This window comes from Theobroma cacao, chromosome 9 (genome assembly GCF_053813885.1).
Source record: "Theobroma cacao isolate CCN51 chromosome 9, ASM5381388v1, whole genome shotgun sequence".
Taxonomy (NCBI): domain Eukaryota; kingdom Viridiplantae; phylum Streptophyta; class Magnoliopsida; order Malvales; family Malvaceae; genus Theobroma; species Theobroma cacao.
The window spans coordinates 46,110,961-46,132,499 of NC_142647.1; the positions used below are offsets into that span (position 1 = coordinate 46,110,961).

Consider the following 21,539-nt stretch of genomic DNA (forward strand, 5'->3'; position numbering starts at 1 on the left):
AATGTCAATGTATTTTATGAGAAAATGTGTGCTTATTGGTCAAATTCCATCATATAATAAGAAGGAAAAAAAATACTACTAAGTTCTTACAAGGAAAAAACTCAGAGATCCCTGTTGTTACACATTTACATATTATATATATATATATATATATATCTAAGACTGTTCTAGGATTCTCTTCATTTAAGTGAGTCTGTTTTTTTATGCATGTCATTGTCTTTAACCCCACCACTAATCTCCCCTTCACTGAGCTCTCTACCTCTTTCTCTATCATACTCTCCCCTAAATCAAACAAATGCCAAAGGTGGAAAAAAGTTAAAGGGGTAGAGGAAGAAAAAGGAGTTCCAAAAAGACAAACCAAACCAACTTTCAATAAATCAGCTGCTATATGTGCAAGGCTTTCCCACATAAAGTCTGGATATAAGCCATCGGAGGATAGAAATTAATCAAAGGGAGAAAAAATCCCTATCCCTCCCTCTGAAGAGATGGGCTTTAGGAGCTATCATGTAGAGGACAAAAACCTCTGCTTCCAAGCTCCTACTTTCATTGAATGGCTCAAGCCATCTTCCACTCCTAATTCTTCTTCACTATCATCTTCGTCGTCGTCCTCATCATCATCATCATCTTTATCTTCTTCTTCTTCTTCCCCTTCTGTGACTCAACAAGTGCAGTTTATAAACCCCATGACCATCTTGAAACTGCCTGTCTCATTTCAACAGCAGCAACAAGAGATTGTGCAGGAAACTATTCAATGCCTACCACTTTTGAGCAGGCTTTCAGAGAACAAACCATTGAAAGAGGAAGATGCTGGAATGAAAAAGGAGATCAGTGTTGGGATTAAGGAAGAGAAGATAGAGAAAGTCACGGTTTCCTTGCACATTGGGTTGCCTAACACCGGAGATCCTGTTATTGAGAACAAGGTATTTAAGGCAGAAGAACCCATCAAGAAAACCTTCCACGGGTGTTCTTTCAACACAGAGAGTAGGTTTTGGATCCCAACTCCAGCGCAGATCCTCGTCGGCCCGATGCAGTTTGCTTGCTCCATATGTAGCAAGACGTTCAATAGGTATAACAACATGCAGGTCAGTCTTCGATCTTTGGAATTCTTTAATTTTATGAATTAAAGCTTTTCTTTATAGATTCTTTTCTTTTCATTTTTAACCTTTGACCATAGAGAATTCAGGGAATATATATATATATATATATATATTTTTAGCCACAAAAGAAGAAGAAATTAACCTCTCCAATTGAAATGCACATGGCTCTATGCATGAACATGATCAGATCTGAAATTAACAAAACTACTTGTACTTGGTTTTGTTGGTGCAAAAAACGATAAATTAACGAAGTTAATCCTTGTTGCATGCAAAAATCATCCTTTTTTTCCCTAACAGCTCATCATTCTCTTAGAAACTTTGGAGAGTTACAGTTCAAAGCTGTCTTCTTTAATAAGGAAAGACAATTGTCTTGTTCATGTAGGTGAAAAGAATAGAAAGAAAATGAACGCTTATGGACAATTGTTTAAGGCAATTATTAGCTACAAACAAGCAATGAATTTTTACGGTAGTTTCTTTCCTTTCCAGTGCGTCATATGCTCAAGGATTAATTTTCTTTCCATTTCTGATTTAAGCGACAGGTAGATTTTTTTAATTTATTTCTTTTATTAGATGCAGCAGCCAATAAGCATTTCATGTGTACTGTACTTGGCTAAAATTCTGTGTAGCTAATTTATGCAAAGCTGAATTATATAGCCTTACTCTCTCAAATCATTTTCATGTTTTCATTTTTGTTTTATATTTTTTTTCCATGAAAACAAACCAGTATAATATTTTGGTTAAATCCTTTGTGATTTTAATGTTAGAGAGCTTCAAACATCATATGTCAATTCTTATTATCAATCAATGTACACGCGTTTCATCTATATTCGCCCATGCATGTCCCATACATTGGAATATCAAAGATTAGATAGAATCTACGGAAGAAACAGCTAAAAAACAATAGAAATAATTGAGGCCTAGAGAGTCCAAATTAATCAGTCTAAATGACTCAATAAGCAAATTCCTACCTTTCAAAAAAAAAAAAGAAGAAGCAAATTCCCATTCTTAATTACTTCTACCTTAGACTACATCTAATCATTTTGTTTTCCTTTTAACCCTTAAAGTATACTTAAAATATAAAAAAGTGGAGACATATAGACTCTCAGGCCATCAATTGCTTGAAACTATTGGTTTGCAAGCAAAATTTTCAACTGAGAATTATGCTTTAAAATATAATCGGGGTAATGATTTTGTAGTGAAAATTGAAATGAATTGGCCTTAGCTTCTGCAGTAGATAGAAATGATACCCCTCTTCCCCTTTGTTACGTTTAGAGGAAATGATATCGATGATATGTTCCCTTTAATTTTGTTAACGTGAAAGTCCCTCCATGATTGAGAAAATTTAACTAATCCACATCCCATTTCTTTTGACTTTTGTCCTTGACATGCTTCCCTTTTGGGTGGAAAGTTATGGGGGAAGAAAGCAAGCTGGGGTAGGAAGAAAATATTATTAAGATTTTTTACTTATAAAGCAGTGGTAGTGGTAATAAGTTGAAATTGATTAGAGAAAAAAAGAAAGGAAGAAGAAGGGGGAGAGGGCCAGGGGGTTTTGAGAGAAAGAGCAGTTAATGTTAGAGCTTTGGATTCTTATCTTTAGTGGGGAATTTGCAACACTCTGTAATCACTTTATTTATCAACTTTTAATTAAAAGACATAGCCTAGTGATCCTTGTAGACTGTAAAGAGTCAAGGGTTACCTTTTGCAAAGTCATAATATCTTAAGCAAATACCCAAATCAAATTTTTTTTAAAAAAAAGAATGAATACCAATGCTAACTAGATCTGAAATATGAACTTTGAGGTGTAAATTGAATAAGACAACTATATATAAGTGCATGGATAACAAGTAAATTGAGGGACTAAATTTTGTTGATACAGATGCATATGTGGGGGCATGGATCTGAATACAGGAAAGGGCCAGATTCACTTAAAGGAACACAACCAGCAGCAATGCTGAGGCTGCCATGCTATTGCTGTGCTCAAGGCTGCAAAAACAACATCAACCATCCTCGAGCTAAGCCATTGAAAGACTTCAGAACACTTCAAACTCACTACAAAAGGAAGCACGGCGCAAAGCCCTTTATGTGCAGGAAATGTGGCAAAACCTTTGCTGTCAAAGGGGATTGGAGAACTCACGAAAAGAATTGTGGCAAGTTATGGTATTGCACTTGTGGCTCTGATTTTAAACACAAAAGATCCTTGAAAGATCACATTAGGTCTTTTGGAAAAGGCCATTCCCCTCACCCTTCTCTTGAAGGATTTGAAGATGACAAGGAATGCATCACTGGTTCCGAAGACGAATTCGCTCACTAGACCACTGGTTGATCATCGATCAAGTACTTTTTGCAAAGCTTTTAATTTTCTTTTCAATGTTTTAGCTTGTTTGGAGATTTAGCTTTGAAAGTTTCTTGGGTTTCATCCAAGCTCGTGCTCGGTAACAAAAAATTCTCAAAAAAAGATTGCACGAAGGCAAGAGAGGGAGCGGTTTGCTACGGAGCACTTGCTGAGAGATGAGCCTTGGTAAACTTTTTGGGAACTTTGTGGTAGCGTTAATGGGAATAAACAAAAAAAAAAGGGTTACCTCAAGTGGTGAAGTAGATGAATTTTCTTCTCTTCAAATGATGAAGATTTCCAAAAGTTTCTGTCACTTTTCTAAGGGAGAAAATTTATCCGCTTCATTGCTAACTGGTAACCTTTAATAGCTAGGGGGATTGTATTGTTTTCTAGACAATTATTATCTTTTCTGTTTATCTCTCTTGGCTATGAGCATCTTGATTTTCGAATCTTTGTTCAACAATTTCGTTCCAAACTTAATTTAAATTGCTTGCATGCATGCATTGCAGAAGCATTATCATGAAACTTGCCATAGCTCCATGGATACGTGATTTTAATTATACTCTGGAAATAACAGTCTGTTGATGGGCTCTTGCTGTTTATAAAATCTGTGAATATATGTTATCAGTTCCAAGATAGATCATGTCTTTTAAGTATGAGTTTAAAGAACAGATGGTGAAAGTTTTAAACCCCACCAAAAAGGAGTTTAAAGGAAATACATTCTTATCCTTTCGAGATCAAAGGTGAAACAATTTAACACACACATGCATGTGGTCAAACAGTGCTCAACAACCCAACCAAATTAAAGACACTAAGAAAGATTTCATATCCCACCACACACACGTTTGCAGTTATATACACGAGTGAATTATAAAAGAATTAACGTCAGCTCCACCTACAAATTTTTTTGCTAAGGTAAAAGGTTTCACACATGAACCCTTTAATGATCAAGTTAATGCTTTACATTAAACATGCTTTCCTCATCTCTTTGAGTATTTTGTTGAAAGTTAAAAGACACCAAAAGGTTTCTAGTATGGTTGGTTAATTAAACTTAATTTGACCATACACACACTAATTAATAAGTGGCCAATAGTTGAATTCAATTTAATTTGTTATGATTTGAAGTTTTCTTTATATAAATTAATATCAAAGATTAAAACTCGAGAATTTATTTTATAGATTTTAAATTCAAATCTTAGAAATAAGAGAGTCGAATTTATTATTTATAAAATCTTGTACTACATGTAAGAGTTCATAAAATCTTGGTATGGAAAAAAAATAATAAAAAGAAACGTTGGAAAGCTGATGTCAAAAATGATTTAGCCATAGGTCAGTGCTTACAAAATGTAGGGTTCATCATGTGTAGCAATTGTCAAAGGCCAGGTGGGGGAGAGGGAGGAAGTAAGTGAGAGAGTCTAACTTGGAGGCTTCACCAAATCATCCAACAAAACTGATTATAACATCAAACAAGAGAATATGTATGATTAGGTATTAATAGAGGAGAGAATTCTTGTAGTCTTATTGAAGATGACTTTGATTACTATATGTTAGAGTTCATAAAAAACCCAAAACATTAAAGGAGGGAACTGCTTGTATGTGTGAAAAGATGATCTTTGGCAATGACTTTTTAGAACAAGACATAGAGAGTAACATGGTCCTCTCTATACACACACACACACACAAAAAAAAAAAAAATCATACAGATGGGTTGAAAATTAGTTCCTTCTGAGGTAGGCTTGACCAATTAAACAAGAAAAAAAAGTTGCGGAGAAAACGTGAAGGGTATGATTTTGAACTGAGGGACCGCCACCACGCTTTGTCGGGTGATGGAGAAAAAAATAATAATAAGAAAGACTCTCAAGGTAAAAATGCTTGACCCAAACTTTGTTAAATTTAGCAACACTACTGGTTTTTAGCTCAACAACTAGTGCCGGAATCTCCAACAAGCCTAAAGGTGAAAGACCAAGCATTTGGCAATTGGCAACAGAGGAAGTGTTTCTTTTGTCTAAGTTGGATTTTATTGAACTATTGGGTTGCAAGTTTAATGGGGCAGTGTTAGATTTGATCCCCAGCTGGAAATCACTGCTCTTTTTGTTTAGCTACATGGATTTCACTCATCATCTGCTACTACACTAGAGATTGCTGTTCAATTTAAGTATATGCGTGCTGAATGGTTAAAAATAATCTCAATGTGTAATTAATATAACTTTGAAAGACAAAAATTATATGTACGTAAAACAAGACAGAATTTTGATCATTAATTGCACAAGATAAAAATAAAATATCTAAGTTTATATACTAGTATACATAGTAACAATTAATATAGTTTCATGGACATAAACATAATGTGGATCACCAGAATTTGTTTAGTTACATGGGCACAAACAAGAATAAATTGCACTCTCCTCTCATCCTTCTAGTAATAGTTCTGGAGTCAACATTAGAAAATTATCAAAATTTTCTATTGTAATGTATGCATTTAGCAATTCTTTGCTCATGTAATTTTGCCTTGAAAGTCATGAAAATTTGCGTATAAAGATTCGAGATTATATGTAATCTTAAAAATAGTTCTCAATTTATTTTCATGAATACCTTCATTAAGCAGATCTCATTGCACATTTATTTAATGAATTTTCTCCCCTTATTTTGTTAGATTTATTTAATGAATTTTGAAGTTTTAGTAATTTGGAAAGACTCCAATTCAATTCTTAAGACCAGCCCAATACACAAACCCACACTACCCAGGCCATAAATCATGAAGTCCAATTTTCTAAACGGATCAGGATCACTGAACTTTCCACAAAAACCGACCCAAAACAGACCACTAGGCCCACTAGACCACTAGTATTTGTCTAATTTCTTTTTATAATATCTTTTTCGGGTAAATTTCACCTAAAGGTATGCAAATTCAAATTGAACCTAAAAGCAGAACCGAATCAAAGTGAGTTTAATTTTTTCGATCCAATTCGATTAGTTCAATTTTTGATTAATTCAGTTAAATGTGTTTGTTTATAACGATTTAATCAGTTTGGTCATATTGAAAATTTTCTTAATCGAATTAATTAAAGTGAAAAATATTTATACGAAGAAGGGTAATTTTTTATTTATTTTTAAATAAATCCCTAAATCTAATTCTCTTTCCCTATTGTTGTGTTTGTTTATAGATATCTCTCATTCCCTTTTGCTCTCCACCTCTCTCTTTCTGGCTGCCGCAGCTAACCTTCACCACCTTCACCATCGCCGCAAATGCAAGCCTTCAACCTTCCAGTCACTAGACGGCTCGGTGGCACTCCTCCATCCTTTTCTTTTCTTTTTTTTATTGCAAGCTTTCTTTAGATAGCTGCAACATTTTCCGATAGGTTATTTTCTTCCCCATCCTTATTTTCTTCCACGTACCACTATTGTTTAGAGGGGGCTGCTCCAGTGCTGTGTCACTTGTTGTTTTTTTTTTTTTTTTTGATAAATTAAAATAAAAACTTTTCAATCTTTAGCCTTCTAAGATTGTGAAGAGCCTAAGACCAAAGCTTTTAGTGCCTGTGCATACTTTTAAGAGCTTGTTTGATTTTGTTTTTTTTTTTTTTAAGATTAAAAGCTATTATAAAATTTTTATGAAAAATAATAGTTTTTAAAATTAGTTAAAATTATTTGATAAGCGATTTGGTAAAATAAATTATATAAGTTTTAATTTTAGTTAAATTTATCATAAAAGATATTCATATAATCTTCAATCACCTAAAAAATTAAAGTGGAGTAAGTTTGGTTCGAGCTTATATAAGATTTTAAATGTTAAAATTAAAAAAAATCCGTACAGAAACAAAATAGCTCTCAAACTTTATATAATAGTAATATTGTTAGATTTTTGTTAATCTAGCAAGCAATCAGAAAGCTTCTCTTTAAAGATTTTCTTTAACTTTTTTTTAATTTTTTTTAAAAAAATTCTACTTTTTTTAAAAGCTTTTCAAAATCCTGTTTGGCTTGACTTCTGTTTTCAAAAAGTAAATAAACTGAAAGGCACTGAATCTTAGATTTCTAATTTAGGTGCAATTGATTATCCTGTTTACTTTGAATGTGCAGTTCATTTTATGGAATATGTTATTTATTGGTCTCCTTTAATATGTGTCTGATATCATTAGCTGTGCTATTGTTTTATAGTTGTGTTTGCTTAACATAAACTATATTTGGAACCATAATTTGTTATAGTGATAAGAGATATTCTTGAGATGGAATCTGAAGCATAGTTTATGGCTGGTAGTTGGCCTGTGTTTAAAATGAAATAATTGGGTACGAATTGGCTGTCACCATTGCAGTATGGAAATTGCCCTTTGGACAATTACTTTATTGTCTAATTACTGTATTAGAATTATCATAGTATTATGAAAAATTGTAAAAATGATAGGAGACATTAAAGCAGTGGAAATAGTCCAATTATTAACATTCTTGCAATAAGGAAATTGCCCTTTGGACATTATTGTTTTGAATTTTTTTTTTTACTTTTTAGTATATTTAATATATTTATATATTTTCTATTTGAGTGAGATTCAAGATTTCAATGGCAAATCTAAGTGATCATAATCCAGCTCCAATTCTAGCTCATACTCCTAATTAGACTGCCACTCCTAATGTCGTGCCATCACCGACTATACAACAAATTCAAATCTCTACCCATAAAAGTGAAGTTGGTAATTCTAAGAAGAGGAAAGCACTTCCCCAAGGTTTGAAATTTGGAAACACTTCACCAAATCCGTCAATGATCAAGGTAAAAGTAAAGCTAGATGTTTGTGGTAAAGAACTTTCTAGTAATACTAAATATAATGGCACAAATGCATTAAAGACTCACATGGCTACTTGCAAAATATTTCTTTGTGCTAATGATTCCACTCAAACAGAATTGGCTTTTCAATCGGGAGATAGGTCATTAGGAACATGAAAATTCAGTCAAACAGGTATTAGAAAAGCTCTAGTTAAGATGATCACTAAAAATGAGTTGCCTTTTAGAATTGTAGAAGGGGAAAGAATTCATGTCAACTTCATATCCTAGGTTTGTTGTGCCATCACCATGGACTGTTGCTAAAGATTGCAATAACATTTTTGTTAATGAAAAAAACCCATCTCAAACATTTATTGGGAACATCTTCTTTGAGAATTTCTCTTAACTACAAACACATAGACATCAATGCAAAGAGTAAATTATATGTGTTTTACGGCTTACTTTATAACTGATGCTTGGAAACTTAACAAAAGAATTTTAAACTTTTGTCCCATTTCTAATGATAAACGTGAAGCCATAGGGAAAGTGATTGAGAAATGTTTGCATGGTTGGAGGATTTAGAACATTTTCACTATTCCAATTGATAATGCTAGTTCCAACGATCTTACAATAGTACGTATGAAAAAAAGATTTAACAGTCAAGGAAATGGTTTTTTAGAAAGCAAATATCTTCATATGAGATGTATTGTACATATCATTAATCTTATTGTTACTAATGGATTGAAGAAAATGAATGATTTAATTGATCGTGTCAGAGGGGCAGTTAGATACATGAGACAGTCACCTGCTAGGTTACAAAGGTTCAAAGAACGTGTTGTGTCTTCAAATATTCAATCAAAAAATTTGTTGTGTTTGGATGTTAGTACTAGACAGAATTCCACTTACCTGATGTTGAAAAGAGCTCGAAAGTTTGAAAAAGTCTTTGATTCATCTGAGGTTGTTGATCCTTATTATAAAAGTGATTTGTTGATGGGTGATGAAGTACCTAAATATGAGGAGTGAGAATATGTTAAGAGGTTCAATCTTTTTCTAAAACATTTTTATCAACTCACATTAAAAGTTTCATATACTTTTTACGCCACTATTAATCCTTTGCTTGATGATATTTGTGGCGTTTATTGCATTCTGAGAGATTGGCAAAGACATCTTGATGTTGACTTGCAAACAATGATAAAGAGAATGAAAGAGAAATTTAATAAGTATTGAGAAAATGTAGAAAAAATGAATAAGCTACTCTACGTTGCATCTATTCTTGATCCAAGGAGGAAACTTGTGTTTGTGGAGATTTGCTTGAGGAAAATATGTTCAAATGAGCAAGCTTCATTGATTTGTAAGAGTTTGAAAAAAATAGTGAAAGAGTTGCTTGATGAATAAAAAAAAAGAGTACAACTTCATCAATCTAAAAAAGTTGGTGAAAGTAACCAATCTCAAGTATCAAAAGCTTAAATAGTATATATACCTCAAGTGGGTCCTTGGGCTTTTCATTTAAGTGAATTCTGAAATTTGGCTCACTTAGGATTGGCTACTTTCACCAATTTTCTCATATTGATGAGATTGTACTTTTTTTTGGCATTCATCGAACAACTTTTCCATTATTTTTTTTCAAACTCTTACAAATCAATGAAGCTTGCTCATTCGAATACATTTTCGTTAAGCAAAACTCCACAAACATAAGTTTCTTCCTTAGATCAAGAATAGATGCAACGCAGAGTAGCTTATTCATTTTTTTCTACATTTCCTCAATACTTATCAAATTTCTCTTTCATCTCTTTGCCATTGTCTGCAACTCAACATTAGAATGTCTTTGCCAATCTTTCATAATGCAATAAACATTACAAATATCATCAAGAAAAATATTAATAATAGCATAATAAGTACCTGAAACTTTTAATGTGGGTTGATAAAACTGTTTCAGAAAAAGATTCATTTTTTTAACAATTTATTCATTTTTTACAATTTCTTTCTCTCTCTACCCAACTACATTTCTCTTTCTCTCATTAAATTAAAATGAATTTAAAATTTAAAGAAAAAAAATTAAAATAAATTTAAAATAAAAAGGTTTAAGTTTTAATTATAAATTACAAAAAAGTTAATATTTAAACTTAAAAATAAAATTAAAATTTTAATTATAAGTTTTTTCTATTTTAATATTTTTAAAATAAAGAATGAAATAATAAAATCAATATTTTAATTATACATTATTAATATTTTAAATAAAATATAAATAATTAATATTTTGTAAATTAAAACAAATAATCACATTTACATTTAAATAACAATTTATTAATATTTTTAATAAATTATTAAAATAATAAATATTTTAATTAAAATTAAATGTTATAATAAATGATATTTTTGTCATTTATCACTTATTCTTTAGTTATTCCTAAAATTATTCTTGTCAACCAAACATTAAAATAATTCATAATAACAATTCTTGTCCTATTCTATTCCTATGAACTACTATGTAATAGTAATTCATGTCTTATTATATTCTTACGAAATGACTATTCCATTCCCACTCTATTCCTTCCTGCAAACTAAATACACCTTTAGGGATTTATTTTCAAGGAAAATCCAAAATTATCCCTCTTTATATAAGCATTTTCTACTTCAGTTAGTTCGGTTAGTTCGATTGAAAAAATTTTAATTGAAAATTCAACCAATTAAACCGTTATAACCAAGCACTTTTAATCGAATTAACTGAAAACCGAACTGACTAAGTCAAAAGAATCGAGCTCACTTTCATTTGGTTTGATTCTTCGGTTCAATTTGAATTTACACACCCCTATTCCACTTATACTTTTTATGATTTTAACTTTTTATACTTTCATTTTTCTCAAGTAAACCTTACTGGTATCTTTTCTCAATTAAAATTTCACGGATAACTTCTATTCCTGTAATGAATTAGGTTATGAATTTTGCATGATAAAATTTACAAAAGATATTCTTCAATGTGAACAAATAGATTATGTTTGAATTGTAAATATTTTATAATTTTACTGTTAACCTTCTGTGAGATATTCACAAGATATAAGTTAAAATCATAAAAAGCACAGGTTGAGTTTACCTAAAAATATTGAATGCAAGAACATATATACTCAGTGCATTGAATATTGTAATGAGAGCACATGTCCCACCTTGGTAGCAAAAGTTTCACAAACATTATATTTTAATCAAATATAGAAATACTTTACAATAAAAATAAAATTTTTGGTTTCACTCTTTCTCTTATGCACATTTAATTAAAACTAAATTAATACCTATCTTACCAAGTAATGCAAGTATACACACAATTTATTTGGGAAACTTTTGTGATTAAATATTACTATCAATTTAGCTCTCAATATACATAAATAAATGCATATAGTGCTTGAAGACACCAAACAATTCATTGCAATTTTTCCACCCAAAGAAAAGCACAAAACTCAAAACTACCGCCACCATATATAGAGATAGATATGTAGCACCGAAACCCCATAACATTGGATTTGCTTCAATGGAAAAGATCTAGTAAATGCAATCAAATTTGATCAAAGCTACACCCCTGGTGTCACACCTCTAAACTTGATCAATCAAATCAACATTACCAATTATGGCCATCACCTAAACATTTGATTGCATGCCCTATCTTGTGACATGATACAGCATGTTGGGTCTCCCACCTCTCAAATTCCAGGTGTCAGTCCAGGAAGATAAGGAGGTGTCAAGTAGTGTAAGAGCAAAAGAAAAAGAATTGAAACTAAAAAGGGTTTGGATATTATTGCATGCCAGAGATTTGCATTTGTTAAAAGAGATTGTGCTCATCTTTGTTCTCTAGCTTTAGTATAGAGAGAAAGAAGGAGAAATATCATGAAGGTTTGTATAGAGCAGCATGTTATCTTGAGATTTTGATAATAAAATAGTGTTGTAATGGCCTGTTTCTTAGTTTTAGTGCAATGGGCAAAGTAAGCGCTTGGTTGTAGCTTGATGCTTTAACAATTTTTTTTTTTTTTCAATTGTGAAGGTTCATGAAACAAGGTCTCATTCCCATACACATCCAACTGGTGATCATGAAGAGAAAGTGATGGCAAGGAAGCAGAAGGCAGACCAGCTCAAGACTAATGAAGGAAGGGAATCTCCAAAGAAGGCCAAGGCTGAGGTTGACAATGACCACTCTAATGAAAAATCTGCATCTGATGTAGCTAAAGAATTTGAAGAGTTCTCTAAAGCTGTCAGAGAGCACTTATCTGATACACAAATGACAGAAATCCTTGAAGCTAATGGCCAAGATTCCTCTGGTTCTGGTACTTCTGCTGTCATCAAATGGTTAGTGAACTTCCATGTTGTTGTCTTATTATACAATGCAGCAATCATCTCCGAGAGTTTAGAAACTGATGCCGACAAAATCTTTTCTGTTGGCAGCCTAGATATGTTGTTTTATGGACCATTGGAGAAGTGTCCAATTTGCAGTGGAGATTTGGAATTTCATGGTAACCGCTATTCTTGCAAGGGATCTTATAGCGAGTGGTCTTCTTGCGTCTATAAACCAAGAAATCCACCACGGAAACAACAACCAGTCAAATTGCCTGATTTTGTCCTGAATTCTCCTGTTGCTGATGCAAATTTTATTGACGAATCTCATTCTTTTTATGTAACTTAACAAATTTAGTTACTTTACTGAGTTCTGTCCTTCTTGCTGTAGTTAATAAAGAAATATCAGGATCCAAGTCGCCGGCCTCACCGTTTTGTGGGAGTTACAGAAAAACCCTTCTTAGGAATGATGATTTCCCTCGTGGGCCGTCTTAGTCGTACATATGTGTGTGAAACTGTTTCAGTTGTAGTGGCTAATCTATATCTTTGTTCTCTGACTTTTTTTTTATTATTATTTTATAAGCATCTTTGTTCTTTGACTAAAAGTACAACTCTTCTAAATGCAGCAATACTGGAAATCCAAGATAGAAAAACATGGAGGGAAAGTCTCCAGCTCTGTCATTGGTAATTGTTTCCACTATTGCCAAGTTTGAGACTTTAAGCTGCTCAGTGTTCTCTTATTTATTGCTTGACTTAAGAAAAAACTTTGTGCAATAACTGTGGCAGGTGTGACTTGCTTGGTTGCTTCACCTGCTGAGAGAGACCGCGGTGGCTCATCCAAACTGATAGAAGCAATGTGAGTATGGATATAATTTTCTCAAGATAGAAATGACCATCTCTTATAATAATAAGAGGCTCGCCTAACGCACAAAAGTTTTGACCTCTAGGCCTTGCCTATGGTGAATGTTTGTGTCGGATAAGAGATTCATTTGCTTCTAACTTCTGCTAGCTTTAGGTTTAAACATAATTAGTTTCCTTAAGTTTCTGGGACAGAATCATATTTGGACTTTCTGGGACAGAGAAATTAGCTTGAAAATCATATTGACAGTGAAAAGTTCTAGAATTAGTTCAATGACAACTCATGAAACAATAATGTTGAAATTGCAGGGAGAGAGGCTTACGAGTGGTGAGCGAAGCTTGGTTACTTGACAGTATTGAGAAACAGGAAGCACAGCCTTTGGAAGCCTATGATATAGTTTCTGATCTTGCTGTCGATGGCAAAGGAATTCCATTGGATAAACAAGATCCCGAAGAGGCAGCACTTGAGTCACTTTCAGCAGAAGTATGGATTTCCCTCACAACAAATTGAGCTTGGAAAATTGGTGGTTTGTCTCAATTGTGTAATTTAATTGCTTGCAGCTCAAGCTATATGGAAAAAGAGGAGTCTACAAGGATTCAAAATTGCAGGAGCAAGGTGGCCAAATCTTTGAGAAAGATGGGATATTGTACAACTGTGCCTTTTCTCTTTGTGACCAAGGACGAGGCATTAATGAGTAATATAGCAATATTTATTTCCCTTTTCTATGTCGACACTTTTATTACATTTTGCTGATTTCCAAGCTTCATTGGTGCAGGTATTGTATCATGCAACTGATCAAGGTCCCAGAGAGTAACCTCCACTTGTACTACAAGAAAGGGAGAGTAGGCGATGATCCTAATGCTGAGGAGCGACTTGAGGAATGGAAAAACGTAGACGGTGCGGTGAAGGAGTTTGTCAGGCTCTTTGAAGAGGTCACTGGTAATGAGTTTGAGCCATGGGAGAGGGAGAAGAAGTTTCAGAAGAAACCACTGAAGTTTCATCCCATAGACATGGTAAAATCCCTTGTTTCTTCAATTATATTGGAAAGTAATGGTTCTTTTTTTCTAATTGCTTTTGTTATTATTAACTTAGGATGACGGAGTGGATGTGAGACATGGAGGATTTGGCCTTCGGCAGCTGGGGGTTGCAGCAGCACATAGTAAACTCGAACCACTGGTTGCAAACTTTATGAAGGTTTTGTGCAGTCAGGAGATTTACAAGTATGCTTCTTGCCACTACAATCATTATCCATTTTTTCTTGTAGACTTTTCTTTTTGTTTTAGCATTGTAAATTTTCACTTGACAGGTATGCTCTGATGGAGATGGATCTAGATGCCCCTGATTTACCAATGGGGATGCTCTCTAATGTCCATTTGAAAAGAAGTAAGAAACATTTCTGCCCTCTCCAGCTTCCTTTTTTTCCTTTTACTCCCATATTAATAATATGATAATTCCACCAGGTGAGGAGGTTTTGCAAGAGTTTGTAGAGAAAGTGAAATCAGTGAAAGAGTCAGGACCAAAAGCTGAGGCTGTTTGGTCAGACTTTAGCCAAAGATGGTTTACTCTGATGCACTCCACCAGAACTTTCGTCTTCAGGGACTATCAAGAACTTGCAGATCATGTAAACCCCGGAAACCTGACCAAGTACTTCCTGTTTTAAGTCTCTCTTTCTTGTTACTAGATCCTGCCTGAATTTTGCAGGGTGCAGCTGCATTAGAGAGTGTTCGAGACATTGTTGTGGCTTCACATGTTATAGGAGATATAAGTGATGATACCCTTGATGACCCATTGTTTGATAGGTACAAGAGAATAGGGTGCTCAATATCTCCAGTGGATAAAGATTCAGATGACTACAAGATGATCGTCAATTATATGGAAAAAACCTATGAACATGTCAAACTTGCAGATATTGTAAGCCTTGCTCTTCAGGATTTGCATAGTCTACTTCCACTTTGATCATTTTCTTTTCACTTGTTAACAAAGCATTATACGTCTCATTTGAGTTCAGGAATATGGGATATCAGTTGATAACATCTTCGCTGTGGAGACTAATGAAGGCCCCTCTTTTGATGAAGTAAAGAAGCTGCCAAACAAAATCCTCCTGTGGTGCGGTAAGTAAGACCTTGAAGATAAACCTTTCATCATGGTCTTTCTTGGTACTATTTCTTTTCTCAGTATAACTGATCAATCTCTCTATTCGATGTTTTCTTTCAGGTATCAGGAGCTCAAACCTGTTGAGGCATTTGCATAAAGGCTTTCTGCCAGCAAGCTGGTCTCTACCAGTGCCCGGTTACATGGTAAATGAATTCCAAAAATCTTCATCGTGTTGAAGTTCCAATCCTGTTCATCTTATTGAATTTACGGTTTTCTAACTGTTTGGGAGGGGCATCGTTTGTTCTGATGCTGCTGCAGAAGCTGCCAGATATGGCTTTACTGCTGTAGACAGGCCCGATGGATTCTTGGCTCTGGCTGTGGCTTCTCAAGGGGAAGAAATTGTTGAGCTCAAGGACCCACCTGAGGTATATATACTATCTACGCTTTTGATTACTGCTTTATCGCGATACTGCTCTAATTCTTATGAAGCCCTGAATCTGTCATGGCTGAACAGGATACAAAGTCATTGGAAGAGAAGAAGGTCGGTGTAAAGGGATTGGGGAGAAAGAAACCAGATGAATCAGAATTTATAAATTGGAAGGGTGATATTAAAGTCCCTTGTGGTCTTTTGATCCCCTCAGAGCATAAGGATAGCCCTCTCGAGTATAATGAGTATACTGTCTATGAGCTCAAACAGGTATGTCCAAGAGGTTCATTGCGTGAACAGTTCTGGTGAGTTAAGTTATTGATTTTCCTGTTATTCTGGTTGCTAATATTCTTTGACCACAGGTGAGCATAAGGTTCTTGGTGGGAGTGAAGTATGACGAAAAAGGTGTGGTGATGGACACCGAGGAATAAAGGAGGAAGAGCAAGGAAGGGTTTACTGTATAGGGTGTCTTGACCTTTGTCTGACTTTTGCTTTAGGGACGATGGGAAAAGCTATAAGATGGTTCTGTTATGGGTTGTAAAGGGTTGTTAATGGCTTTTGCTGTACATAATCACCTCTTAACATCTCTGCGATAAAGGCAGATAAAGTATGGGTGTAGTGCACTGGCTCTAAAATCTGAATCTGATCAATGTTGACGTTAATGACTTTTGCTGTACATGATCACCCCTTAACATATCTGTGATTGAAGCAGATACAGTATCTAATGTAATGCACTTCGTAAAAATATGAATTTAGCCCGTCTTCTTTTTATACTCATTTTATCAGTTCAAGCTTTGAGGTTTGGTGTGTCTGACAAGCATTTTTAGCAGCAACATCCCTTTCTCCTATCCTGCCCAACCAGGATAAATTTGTTCGTAACCTAGAATGAGACAGATAACTGACAATTAAAGTTTATAACGGTATATATTAGAAAGATAAAAAGGAAGTAAGTTTTAACCTTAGATCCACCAACGCCTTACAATCAATAGTATCCCACAAGAGGACAAGAGTTATAACCACTCTGGGGCATGAACTTTTGGTTGCAAATCAGACAGTACTGCGTACATAGATTCAGTATCTCAAACATATCATCTAGTTTCAATCATAGCATTCTTATTTTCTCTGAAAACTAAAAACTATCAAGCAAATTCAACCCAAAGAAAATCACTGCCGTAACTTACTATGAAAGTTTTGGAATGAGGGCGTCTCTAAAAGCATCACTCGAGACGAATTTCCTCCTTAGAGGTATGCTACAAAAACACCTAGACTGAGGATTGAAAGACAAAATTTTCTAAACTATCAATCAGTATATGTAATATGGATGTTTAACAGAAGAAAGGAAAACTGCATCAAGGAGAATCTGTTTCAACAAAAGCAAATGAATAATCCAAATCTTAATTCACATAGTTTCCAATTTTATACTTTGTGTTACCCTAAACTACCTTTGATAGGACAGGGCCAGAATATGAAAAAGACTTCAGCAATTGTGTTTCCTTTCAGACTAGCATTTTTTTTTTTTTTGTTTTGTTTCCTTGCAGACTAGCTTAGTGGAAAACTACTGATGCAACATGAATACAACAATTTAACCTTGACCAAAATGCAAAAGATTCAATCAACCAAAATCATTGATAGATTACCACAGGAGGGAACCTGAACTTGTTTGAAATGAACGGTATTGCTTGTGGATTGTTCACCAAATCGTGATAGAATGCATATTCAGCCTCATAGTCATGTAATCGGAGCTCAGCTTTCTGGTTAGTATGATAGTGATGCTTAGCAGAAGTTGATTTCCCAAAGCCAAATATACTAACTTTGTCACAAATTCCCAAAGCTAGCATAACAGCTTGCATTCCAGAGGAATAATGAAACATAGAACCATCATGAGTAGATCCCCATTCACCCAATGGCTTCCCTGTCTCCTGCACAAATCGTTTCACTGAATAATACTTCACAATCCTAGCACACAACATATCAAAACGCGGATCTGTAATCAACAAAGGCGCCTTGTGAGATGAATTGCACACCAAATAGTCCATGAAATGAACCGGTTGACAAATATACATAACCATAGGAACATTTCCTCCATAAGGGTGACAAAAACACCCTTCCCTCCTAGCACAAAGATGCAGTATATTGCTATTTACAAACGAAATACTCGTTTTTGATCCCACATTCTTTTCAAACCTCTCAGTCCTAGCATTGTTTAATCTAATCACGACCTCATGACCATCAATCAACGCCCCATGATCACTACTTAACAATATCCCACTATTCCCCACAACCGCACAAGATTTATACGCTTTATCTGAACTGATTAAACCATTGTGGTTATCAATAGGAACCTTCACTAATCTAACTAAATCCATCATAATTTCGGGTTGAAACATCTTTTTTCTTGCCCAATCCTGTAAGTTCCTCCTAAAATCTAACCAATACCGATAAAATTTCGGGGACCTGAGCATTACCGATAATCCATTAGAGTTTCTGGCTTTGATATCATGACGATTGAACCTGTTCCAAGTTGCAAAAGTCCTGTACCTTCCTTGACTAGCAAAGTTCCCTTCCAGCAGCTGCTCTATCTCATGCTTGGATTTTTCTTCACCTATATCAGTGGCTGCAAACTTGAGCAAAGAAGAGTTAAAAATTTGCATTGGCGGCGGTTGGATTATGACCCTGGTGGACTCCAACTCAGTTGAAACAGTAAAGACGCCGCGGCGGCGGATGGCAATCCGGCAGCTTAAGGTTGCAGCCAATGCAACAAGCATCAGGATGCTGATCAAGGGTCTAACTGGCCGCTTCATGGAAGCAATCAAATTGGTGGAACGATAAATGGGTGCTAGATATGGCCAAAAAAGGTAAAAAGTATGGATCTTGAATGTATCTGTATTAGATTCAGATCCATCTTCAGGTTCAACAGATTTTGGCATCCAAAAAAATTTTGGATTTTTTAAACACAAATAGAAACAATCTTGGAGTTGGGATTTACAAGAAATTGAGAACAAAAGATCAAATCTTTTTCATGCAAGAACAAGTATTTCCTTCTCTTGAAGAAAACCCAGAAAGGAAAAGAGAGAAAGATAAAATCTTGGAGTGGGAAATATCACAAGAAAGTGAAATATGAAATGCAGATGAACGTGAAGAATGGGAGTGGGTTTTGTTTGATAAGCGGAAATTTCATGATTTATCCTGTAACAAGCACAGGGTGTACGAACAAGAACAAGCACTACGCTATAACTAAAAGCAGCCACTGCAAAAAGGAAAAGGAAAAGAAGTTGTAAACCCTAAAATGTAAGATTTCTGGATGGACGAGAGAAAGCAAAATTGAGAGGAGGAGGAGGGGGAGGACTGAGGGCGGTCTTAGCTTTTTTTCTTCTCTGCCCATTTAAAATGCATGTTGTTTGCAGCCCGTTGGTGGGGTCAAAGTGGGAAAAGCAAGGGAGTGTTGCTTGAGTGTGTTTGTGGCGATGGATGGAGGATAGTGGAGATTTGTATGGGTCCATTTTCTGATCATCAACGGCTTAGATTAGATCATAGATTTCTTAGGACTAAAGGAAGGGGTCTTTACTATTTATTACCACTTCAATATCTAAATTGGATCTATAAATAAATTTGTTCCATGATAAATATATATTACCTATTCCAAAGATTTTATATCAATCTCTTTTTTACTAAATTAAATTTTTTTTTGGTGGTGATGATCTTCTTTTTTGTCCACAATTGACGGTGATAGTTAAATTGAACTCTAAGAAACATAAAACTTTTTGGATGTACAGAATCATTTCTTCTCTAAAATAAGATGATTCCCTCATTAATGGGATAATATAAAACAATAAAATAGTAGTGGAACCTTGGGGGGACCCACTTGAAGGAAGGGTGACAAGAGGCTTTGTCTGGTTTGGTGGGTGATTATTACGAGAGAGACCGTCGGGTACGATGAGTGGATCAGACAAATTGTGGAAATGTTTTCATTCATGATAAAATTGTTTTCATGGAATTTTCCTTTGGCAATGTATGGTTGTGGGCGGAGGTAACGAATAGCTTTGGCCCTTTGCCTTCACCTAAAATTCCGCGTTACTCAAACTTTGGTGGCACGTTCAACACGGGGAATAATTTAAATATTTTTTACAAGTTTTGTTCACGAAATAAATAAAAATAAAATAAAATAATTATTTTATAAAATATAATAAAATAATTATTATTTAATTTGATATGATAAATAAAAAAATAAAATATAAATATTTATTATAACTTATTATAATGTTTGATTGGTAAAAATAATTTTATAATAAAAAAAATAAAAAAATACTTTTTATTACGTATATTATTATTTTTTATTATTTTATTTTTTAGATATTAATATTTTATTTATAATTTAATCATTAATATTAAAAAATATTAATATATTATTTATAATTTAAATGTTATTATGATTATTTATTTTTATTTTATTTTATTTTTAAAATATTAATATTTTTATAATTTCTTTAAAATATTAATATTTTGATAATTTAAATATCAATATTTTATTTATAATTTAATCATTGAAATTTTAAAATATTAATATTGTATTCATAAATTAACTATAATTATGATTAAAATATTAATACTTTTAATTAATTTTTAAACTCAAAATACTTTTTAATATATAATTGAAAACTTAAACTCTTTATTATAATAAGATATATTTTCATCAAAAACAAAAATACTCTTTTAATAATTTAGTAAAATTTATACTAAAAGATAAAATTAAGTAAATTTTTCTTTTTTAATAATTTAATTTTTATTAAAATTAAAATTAAAATTTTAATAATTTAATACTTGATTATTAAGTATTAGTATGTTTTTTATTTTTATTTTGTATTTTTTAATTTATATTTTTACTTAGAAATTTAAAAATAATTTTTTAAAATATTAATTTTTTATTTATAATTAAATTATTAAAATATTAAAATAATAATATTTTTATTTTTTAATGTAAAATATTAATTTTATAAGTTTAAGTTTGTAACTTTTCAAATAAAGTAAAAACATTTTAGTTCAAAATGTTTTGAGTTCTATTTTCATGGGTATGGAATAGCTAATACCATGGGAAGATGTGGTATTAGCTATTACAAAGTTTAAGTTGATTTTGAGGAATAGCCATTCGAAAGAAATGGCTATTCCTTCCTCCATAAACATACTAAACATATGAAGAAAATTTTGGGGGGAATAGAGGGAGAATGGCTAAGCCATTCCCCTAACCAAACATGCTATTCTTCTTGTTCCTTTCACTTTTTTTTATTTTTTAATTTGGTTGGTTTTTGTGATAGAGAATGGCTATTCTCTAAAATTTTGAAGTGATGGTTATTCTCTAAAATTTTGGTCTAGCCATTCTCACCTCTTTTATGGTATTGGCTATTTTATGATTATGGGATAGAGTTAAAAATTTATTAGATGAAAATGTCTCTATTTATTGAAAATAATTACAATCTTACAAATAGAAAATAAAAATAAAAAAGTAAAAAAGAAATTAAAATAAAAAACTATATTAATAAATTATTAATGTTAAAATTTTTAATGAAAATAGAAATTAAAAAATTTAAAAATGAAAATACAAATAGAGAAAAAATAAAAAAGAATTTGAAATAAAAAATCATATTAATAATTTAATAATAAATTATTAACATTTT

The 21,539-nt window shown here is 33.0% G+C and overlaps 3 protein-coding genes across 3 annotated transcripts; 2 read left to right on the forward strand and 1 right to left on the reverse strand.

The window, feature by feature from the left end:
• The first annotated feature begins 382 nt into the window (after positions 1 to 382).
• WIP3 (WIP domain protein 3) lies at positions 383 to 3,892 on the forward strand. Its single transcript, XM_018128486.2, has 2 exons — positions 383 to 1,082; positions 2,974 to 3,892. Exons 1-2 carry the CDS (start codon positions 486 to 488, stop codon positions 3,406 to 3,408), a joined length of 1,032 nt encoding a protein of 343 aa, XP_017983975.2. The 5' UTR covers positions 383 to 485; the 3' UTR covers positions 3,409 to 3,892.
• An 8,302-nt stretch (positions 3,893 to 12,194) lies between these two features.
• LOC18590339 (poly ADP-ribose polymerase 3) lies at positions 12,195 to 16,643 on the forward strand (the record flags this gene model as incomplete). Its single annotated transcript, XM_088809736.1, has 17 exons — positions 12,195 to 12,505; positions 12,602 to 12,797; positions 12,882 to 12,995; positions 13,117 to 13,174; positions 13,277 to 13,346; positions 13,658 to 13,832; positions 13,910 to 14,043; positions 14,125 to 14,362; positions 14,442 to 14,569; positions 14,656 to 14,732; positions 14,810 to 14,970; positions 15,051 to 15,260; positions 15,358 to 15,460; positions 15,564 to 15,644; positions 15,723 to 15,868; positions 15,958 to 16,140; positions 16,233 to 16,643. Coding segments are annotated over 17 exons (2,454 nt in total), but the record flags the coding sequence as incomplete, so codon positions are not given.
• A 590-nt stretch (positions 16,644 to 17,233) lies between these two features.
• On the reverse strand, positions 17,234 to 19,264 carry LOC18590340 (Glycosyltransferase family 29 (sialyltransferase) family protein). Its single transcript, XM_018128198.2, has one exon. It carries the CDS (start codon positions 18,795 to 18,797, stop codon positions 17,493 to 17,495), a length of 1,305 nt encoding a protein of 434 aa, XP_017983687.2. The 5' UTR covers positions 18,798 to 19,264; the 3' UTR covers positions 17,234 to 17,492.
• Between the last annotated feature and the right edge of the window lie 2,275 nt (positions 19,265 to 21,539).